At 48.8% G+C, this 9,101-nt stretch overlaps 1 protein-coding gene across 1 annotated transcript; it reads right to left on the reverse strand.

Moving 5' to 3' along the window:
* Positions 1-1,201: 1,201 nt before the first annotated feature.
* H6PD (hexose-6-phosphate dehydrogenase/glucose 1-dehydrogenase) lies at positions 1,202-7,939 on the reverse strand (the record flags this gene model as incomplete). Its single annotated transcript, XM_082009370.1, has 4 exons — positions 1,202-2,854; positions 3,532-3,801; positions 6,001-6,118; positions 7,313-7,939. The coding sequence occupies 4 exons, from the start codon at positions 7,937-7,939 to the stop codon at positions 1,497-1,499; spliced, it is 2,373 nt and encodes a 790-aa protein (XP_081865496.1). The 3' UTR covers positions 1,202-1,496.
* Between the last annotated feature and the right edge of the window lie 1,162 nt (positions 7,940-9,101).

Raw genomic sequence — 9,101 nt, forward strand, 5'->3', positions numbered from 1 at the left:
ACATTCCAGCTGCCTGCAGCGGGTCTGTCCCATCCTGGTGCCACACCAGCTCAGTGGGTTTGTCTCTAGCCTCCGCATGGGCCATCAGCCCAGATTCCCCCATCTTGTCCTGTCTTGATTTCCTTACTAAAAGCTGCACTCTGGTATGATGTGGTCAAGTACCTATTAGAGAAGATCACAGAGCATCTGGGGATATCAGGAAAGCAGAGGGACACTCATTGCACATGGCAGCATTCTGGGAAGGTGAAAATTAGGAAGGGGGGGGGGTGTCTCTAGATAGGATTAGATGTCTCCAACTCCTCCTGTGAGCAACAAAACTATACATTTCTATAACCACTTAACGTCCTGTCAGAGGTGCAATTTCCTAGTTCCATGTGCCCAAGAGACATGTAGAGAGAAAATTCCCTCCCCTTACAAGTCAGTGTCCTTGAGTTCAAACCCCACCACCACCATCCACAAACACTGTGACTACCTTAATGTGTGCTGTAATGACAAATATGTTGATAGTTTATAAAGCTGCCTCCCACATAAATTTTTTAAGCCACTGAATTACACTGCAAGCTTCAATTCTGAGGACAGAGAAAAGTTCATTTCAGAGAATGAGACAAAGACAGAGAAAGATACTTAAAGAAAACATTTCTGTGCTAGCTAAACCCAAAAAACTCCTCTGAACACCAAGCTTTTCCCCTCAATAATTATTGCACTGCAGGCAAATAAAAGCTCTGTGAACTGCCCTATTCCTCACCCTATCCCCATTATCTTAACAGCCTAAAAAGCTATGTGTCTTCCTTCTCCATCCCCCATGGTATCAGTTATCCACTTAATGAAAGCAGCAAATTACTGCTTATAAACTCAGCCTCTGCTGCTGGGCAATTTGCAAAGGCTCAAGACCGCAGTGAGCATTCAGGGGCCACATGCCACAAAAGCAAATCCATGCTTCCAGGAGAGCACAGCCATAGTCAGTGGCTGGCTGACACCAGGACGGGCTGCACATACGTGACTACAGACTCATGCACACACAACCATCATTTTACTGAGACAATGACTCTGGCCCAGCCAGACTGAGCAGGGCAGAGGATGAACATGTTATCACTGTCTTCTAGCCTGAGAATTAAAAAAAAATTTGGCAGGTACTTAATTTAACAAGTCTCCTGTAGTGCCTGCGAGGTAGTTAAATGCTAATAACCACAAAGGCCTGGCAGGGAAAACTGAGGCACTTCAAGGTGAGGTAATTTGTCCAAACTCACAGTCAGAATCCCTAGCAGAGCCAGAAATGCTGCATTGGGCTCTTGGCTCCTGCTTGGCTCTGAACATTGAGCCGAGCTCCTTTCCGGGCTCAAATGTCAGAGGCACTGCAAGCCACGGATTTCCCAGAAGGTTAGAGGAGTCCGTCAGAGATGAAGCTGCTGCTGGCAACAGAAAAACATGGACCTTGTGTAGGAAAATCCAGGCTGTAACAGCCACACAGACAAGGGAGGAGGGACACTGTGAAGGCATCACCCAAGCAAAGCTTCATAATCCACATACCACACCAGCTGGCCAGAGCTGGGGCTGACACCGGAGACAGGCCATTTCCTTGGCTCATGGCCCACCCTGCTGAGCAAGGTGGTGATGTCATGCTTGCCCTTCCCCAAAACCAGGACAAACACCTGCCTGGCCTTGTTGATGAGCGGTAGGCTAAGACTCATCCTTTGGTGAGGTTTGACAGGGCTTTCAGTCAGCACCACAGTCTGAGCTCCTTCCAAGCCATTTTCAGATTGGGGGAAGAGCGAGGCAGTGTGTCCATCGGTGCCCACCCCCAGCAGCACCAGGTCAAAGCTGGCATTGGCCACCAGGGCCATAATCTCCTTGGCATACAGCTCTGTGCCTCTGTCTTCTTCCACACAGAGCCGCTGGTTCAGGTGCACAGGCATAGGGTGGACGTTGAAGTAGGGCACCCTGACACTCTGGAGGAGGTGATTGTGCAAGCTGAAGAAGTTGGACTCTGTGTCAGTGAGGGGGACACAGCGTTCATCTACCAGCCAAATGTGGGTGTGTCTCCACGGGAAGGCATAATGGTGCCTTGCTAGCCGCTGGAATAGGACCACTGGGCTTGAGCCACCTGAGAGGGCCAGGTGGAACTGCCCAGAGTGTGCCACAGTCCTGCTTGCTGTCTTCTCGATGTCAGAAGCCAGACGGGAAATCAGGTCCTCCGACCATGCTGAGACCAGGGGACTTTGCCGAAATTTGGACTGGATCGTCCTGTAATCAGTTGGCATCAGCCTGCTGGGGTTCATCAGTTCCACTGGATCTGCCAGTGTGAATGCCACTTCCCCACTCACCATTTCAAAGTCTAAGAGGTGCTGGTTCTCCACACCCCCAGGGTAGAGGCGCAGGGGCTGGTGGGAAATGCTATCCAGCAGTGGTGTCCAGAATGCCCAGGAGGCCAGCAGGTTCTCGGTGGCAATGAAGAAGTCCTTCCTGCCATAGTAGATGTTGGAGATGAGGACAGAATATGCCTCTCTCTCTTTCACAGGGCTGTACACATAGTAATCAGACAATGGTTGTCCAAAAATGTGCAGGTCTGACTGAACCACTGCTTCTCTCCAGCTGCCTTCTGGCATGACAGGCCTGAAAAGGTTCCTGCTCACAAGCACTGCAGGGGTGTTGAGTGCACCGTGCCCAATGTAGAAGATGATCTGCTTGGCTTTACATTGGCTGTGCCCTGCATCCCTCAGAGTCTCGCTCTGAGTGCAGTAAGCCCGGTTCTTGAAGAGAACACGGACATAACCTACCCGTTCATCCAGAGCTTTTCCAGAAGTGAGGAGGAAAGGGACCCCTTCCCAACGCAGGTTGTCACTGTGAATCAGCACACCTGAAATGACAGTGATCTCAGCTACCAAATTAAACCTGAACAGCAAGCAGATCTGAGGGGATCTTGATCACCCACCCATCATTCTCCTTTCTTAGCTCCCAGGAATCTTGGCATCCACTGTGTCTCTTGCTCCACATTCAGCCCTTTCATGACATCACTGGACTAACTTCACTCCAGCTACCCCGCTGTGCTTCCTCCCAGGTATCCTACTTCATTAGTCTCTTTTCATCTTGCAGGAAATCAGTTTGAGCATGAATATCATTCAGACAAAACCTTTAATGCTCAGAAGACACAGCGTGGCCAGAGACGGCCTTGTGGTCTACTAATCACAGAGAATGCCAATGCTTTCCCCTCAGATGCAGAGAGCAATTCAACTTTATGAAAAGGCGAAGGATTGCAGGCCACTTCTACAAATAATGCAGAGATCTTAGCAAGAATAATGGGACTTAGCTCTCATGCAATGCTTCCCATTCACTGGATCATTAGTTAACTAACATGACAACAGTATTATCCTGTTACAGCTCCCAGTTACCATACTTGTGGATGCCTGGAGACATCCCTATGTCAGCAGTGAGGTCCAGAGTCATGGGGCTGGTATCAGCATGCAAGGACTCACATCTCCTACGCTCCTCAGCTCTAGACTACTCCCTTCTCCAGGGCCCAGACAAAACTCTCACCTGCAAAGGTTGGTGTTGTGCTGATGTAGTCTTGTGCCTTCTGCAGTTCCTCCTGTACTTGGCTGGCATATGCCTGATACTGACCCAACACAGCACTGCTTTTCTCCAGGCCCCGCAAGGACTGGAAGGCCTGCAGTTTGCACTGCAAAACCTCTTCGGCCCTGCTCACGTTAGCTGGGAGCTCCATAGTCAGGAACATCAGGGCCTCCGTGAGGTGGTTCTGCAGCACGTCCCGGATGACTCCATACTGCTCGTAGAAGCTGATGCGGCCTGAGCACAGAGAAGGTAAGATACTGGTAAACTGATACGGTTTCCTTGCAGCCTCGCCCTCTGCATGTATAACATGGGTGCCAAGGAGAACAAAGGGCACAAGCCCAAATTGGTTCGCACCAAGCTCCTCTTCTCCTGGCCCAACAATTAACTTGAAGCTATCATGCTCAGGGAAGTTATGGATGCCCCATCACTGGAAGTGTTCAAGCTCTGGTTGGACAGGGCTTTGAGTAACCTGTCCTAGTGAGAGATGTCCCTGCCCATGGCAGGGAGGTTGGACTAGATGATCTTCAAAGGTCCTGCTCAACCCAAACCATTCCATGATTTTGTGATCAATTCTAAGCTTTCTCTCTTTCTCCAGAGGGGCTTCCAAAATGCCTTTGCTACTAAAATAAAGATAAAAGGTTCCCACAAGGCTGCTCTCCTCCACAGAGCCAAACATAATCCTGCTGTTGGGTGCTTACAGGGCCTAAACCCAGCAGGGGTAATGCTCTTGCCTGATACTTCCTGAGTGCACAGAGCAGCTTTGCTTTCTTAGACTGCTTGTGTTTTCAGAAGCTGCAGTCAGTGACTGGCAGCAATATCCAGTTCAAACCTGACATATAGCACAATGCAGGGTCCCTGTATAACCCTCACCCTGACATTCCTGTCCCACAGGTCACAGGACCTGGGACTCCACACAACATGCAGTTCTATGCAAAAGCTTTGACAGAATAGCTGGAAAGCAGGGCGAGAGCAGGGACTCCAGCAGCTCTATAGCTACACACCAGGTCCACAGAACAGCTGAAGCTGAGCCCTGGCAGTGAGCACTGCTCTTCACTGCCTTTTTTCCCCTGGCGTTTCATGTCCTCAGAAGGCTCCGGCTGAGCCATGCCCTTGACAGGCAAAATTTCATGCACAAAGCTCTGCTTCTCCTTCCCTGCCTGACCTCTCATGCAGGTGGGAACAGGGAGAGAAGGACAATGCACTTATAAAGTGACTCAGATGCCTTTCTGTGGTCCATCAGCAGCAGGCTGCACACTGCAGACTACATCATGGCCACAGGCTTCCCCTATTGATTGATACATTTATCTCCCTTGCTCTCATCCAAAGGCAGAGTCATTAACGTAATCGATGCTGCAGACTTGCTGGGAGCCAGGCTGCCAGCTGAAGCCACACGGGGAAAAAAAGACATCAAATGAAAAATTACAAAGTTGTTCAGAGCAGGGAGGGTACAGGGTGTAGCTGGGGCTATGCAGAGACAACACTGTTCTCCCTAAATCTCTCTGCAGTGCACTTCTTTCCCACAAACAGGCCCAGGTGAGGTCTGGGCTGCCAAACCAAAGGCTACTCCAAGTTTGACAAAGTTGCATTAATTGAGTTTGTGGTGGCTGAGGAAGGGAGGGAGAAGGGGAGGGAGGAGGAAGACAGAAGAGGAAGCAAAGCGAGTGGAGAAACAATCCTGATGTTGCAGAACTCAGGGCACCTGACATCACAAGAAGTGCTGCGGGTGGCAGTCCAGCCCAGAGTGCTTTATGCTGAGCACTGCAGAGCGGATGCTGCAGCATTGCAGGGAGGGATTGCAGCTGTGTCCTTCAGCAGGAGACACATGCTAGCAACTCTGGGCTTGGATTTTCTCTCTGCAATGCTCTTTCTTACTACAGAGAGAAAGGGAAAGAAACAGGCAGACAAACACAGACTGACCTAGGTTCCTGGACTGACACCGACTAGCTGATATGAGTAAAACATCCATGCAAAAGCATATTCCAAAGAATAGTGCAAATGTATACTCAGTGTAAGCTTGGTAGCTAACAGGACAGGAATACAAAAGGGTTATCACAACAACCAGATTATTGCAGCACTTGAAGTGGCCTTAGATTTCATGAACTCCAAATCCAGTGCCTTTTACCAAGATTTGGATAGGAAGCTAAGTGCAATGCCCCGAAAGCTCTGCAGCAGAAAAAGGTGGGGGATTCTGCCCCTTCTCCCAGATGAACTGCAATGGGAATCTTTTCCTGGAAGCAGCAACGCTACCTGGAAGTGAGTCAGTCTCTAGTATAGGTGTAAGACAATCCCTCTCTATTTCCAGGGAGCAACATATCATTCATCTGCTCTTTTTTGTTTCTGCACTGCCTCAAGGGCCACTTTCACACAATTAATGAACCCGCCAGTTTGCCTTCTCACTCATTCACCCTAGCTCTGCACACTTGCCTCACCAACCTTTAGCATCCACAGTCTCTTTCAAGACAATCTCCACTCTTTCCACGTGATGTCGGTTCCAAATCGGATCCAGAAACTGCCGGTTCTGATCTCGAAAAGGCAGGATATGGGCTACAGCCTGTGAAGGGAAAAATCAAACACCCAACAAAAACTCACCAGTTTTCCACAGTATCTCTGCCTCACTGCCCCATCCAGTACTGGGACATGGCCAGCTCTGGAGTACCAGCAGACATGCCACACAGCAGAGAGCAGAGTAGACCAGAGAAGAGAAAATCAGCAAGACAGCCTGGAGTGATACACAATGGGGTCTCCAGTGACTGTACAGAGCAAACATTAAAGATCTTGCTGAGACATTTTGAGGTTTCATGTGAAAAAGGCTGAACTACAAACTGCAAGGCACTCAGTTTATATCCATCAAAGGACAAAGGGCTAAGTCAGACCATCCTGGGACTAACGTACAGTTCCAAAGTGCTGAAATACATCAGGTCAGATGCTTACACCACTAAAGCCATCTGCTCTTTCTGGGAGGAAAAACAAAAAAAAAAGGAAAAAAAAGAAAGAGAAGAAATCGCTCCTCTTAGTGGAGATGCTCTCCTTGCAGCTGGACATGCAACCTTCCGAGTAAAAGCTGGCCACAGTGCCATGGCTGGGACAGGCTACTTTCAAAACGTGGTATCACATTCCTCTAAAACAAGGATGGCATGTCCTTGAACACATTCCTTCTGGGACAATGCAGCTCCACATCCTGAACTGTCTCTGCAGCAGCCAGTCCTCCATGCCCTGAACGGAGCATAGGGGAGGAAGAAACCTCTCCTAAGCATCCCCCAAAACTAACATCCCATCAGCTCCACATCATACCAAATTAAAAACTGCTTCTAGAAGCCACAGCTAAGCAGAGGCACCTGTGTGTAATGAGATGGGAGAATTGTGAGAGGGAAAAGGGGTTGCTTATTCAGTGAAATCAAAACCTTGACCTCGGTAAGAAGACTTGGTAAGAATAATTCTGCATTCTCCCTCACACACACACACAGAGGCTTCCCTCTGGAGAGGGGACTCTCATCACTCTAGCGGGAGAAAGCCGTGCTTTTGGTCTGCACATCTCCTCTGCTCTGTAAGAGGCTGGACAGCAGCACAGTACAGGACAAGAACAGTACAGGACTCCATAAGCAAATGGAGGCTTGGGGGCACACTGAGTGGCTCTGCCTGAATTTGAGGGAAACAACATTTGTTAGAAGCAGAGCTGACATCCAACACTCTCCCAGCCACTAAGTCCCTCAACCTGGCAAGGGGCTGCACCCTGCAAGCTGCTCACCTGTTTTCCGAGGTAGTGGTCCACCCGGTACATCTCCTCTTCCCTGAAGAAGCTTGTCAGCTCTGCAGCCAGCTGCTGCGCTGACTCCAGGTCATGGCCAAAAGGTTTCTCCAGCACCACACGCAGCCAGGCTCCTGGAGGCGGTCTGCAGCTGCTGTTGATGTGGCGGGCAATCTCTGTGTAGGCAAATGGTGGTACTGAGAAGTAGAAGATCCTTCCAGCCTCCTGTAGCCCCTCCTGGCGAAGCAGCGTCTCAATCTCTCTGTTCAGCACCGTGTAGTTTTCGGCAGTCTTCAGCTGGTGGTATTGGCTCAGCTTCAGGAATTGGTCCTTGAGCACAGCACACCTGTTGGGAGATTCATCTGGGGGACAGGCCAGCTTCTTCAGCACATCAAACATCAGCCTCTGCCCTGGCTCCAGAGCTGTCAGCGCAGCCCCATGGAAAGTGAAGCTGTGGCCACTGCTCACTTGGTCCATGTAGAGTTGGAATAGACCCTGCCACAAATACTTCTTGGCCAAATCACCTGTGGCTCCCAGCAAGACCACCGAGATGTGGCCCTGGGACATGTCAGCCAAAGATGGCAAGGCTCCCATGAACAACAGTGTACACAGGACTCTTTTCAGCATCTTGGGAGAGACGAGGTAGACACAGGAACACTAGAGGACAGGATTAAAAAAGAAAATCTGTTAATCCATATTATAACACTGCAAAACACAATGCAAGATACCTGCTTTCCCATGGCTGAAAAGCCAGGGACTTCTGCCTGGATCCTTTACCTAACAGTCCCTCCTCCCCTCCATGATTTGAATCATGGTAATAACTGGGGCTCTTGAAAAGACTGTAGCCTCCTTACGCAAACTAAGAAGTGGAAGACAGCATGTGCCTAAGGTCTTTTGGTAGCATAAGCATTGTTGCCACAGCTGAGCTAATGAGAGGGTGTCAATGCCTTCAGATTGTGAAACTGAAATCCATTTTCAAACACATTTCAGAGCTGGTTACAAATGAACACATGTGCCTGCAAATTAAGTACTACTTTCAACAACCTCCTGTTTGGGACTTTGCTCTACTGATATTATGCTGTCTTGGCATTGTTTCATGTCAATATTGTCATAGCAGCTCAGAGACAAGCACGACCACTGGCAGTTCCAGTACACAGGCTCTTCTTTAATACACTGTACTTTAATGACTCATGTGCACCACCACTCTCATGAATGGCACTGAATTAGCTTCTAATGAGCTACTAGGAGACAAATGGTCTGATAAAACAACACAGGGGAAGAAGTTTAGTCCTTAAAATTGAGTCTAGACATGAGCAAGTCTAGATGCTGCCTCATGACGGTTGTGTATGCAGCCAGGAGACAATGTGGGGTTTGTGTTCTGCCTACTGCAACTTTCCTTCACTGAAAAGTGCATGTCGGCACCTGTTCTGGTCTTCTCCACTCAGTACCCACTCAAACCACTGCAGCCAGTAACAGATGGTCTCCCTGCCCAAAAAGCCCCTTTGCTCATTCTTATTTATTCTTGTTTCTCTAATCCAAAATAAAGTTGTTTTTAAGAGAAATGACACATTTAGTTCTTACACCTAGAAACATGGCAATGACTTTATATCTCAAAGGAGAGAATCCGGAACAAGTGAACAACGACTGTGCTGTTCTCCTTACATGAAGTAGTGTTTCAGAAGCTTTTACACCAGCTATCTCATGCTCTTAATTTCATATTCTGAACTTCTGTTTAGTTGGAGCATAGCCTTCAAAGCACACAAGATAATTAACCTCTTAAAAACTTTTG

Source organism: Phaethon aethereus (genome assembly GCF_964289735.1).
Source record: "Phaethon aethereus genome assembly, chromosome: 21".
Classification (NCBI taxonomy): domain Eukaryota; kingdom Metazoa; phylum Chordata; class Aves; order Phaethontiformes; family Phaethontidae; genus Phaethon; species Phaethon aethereus.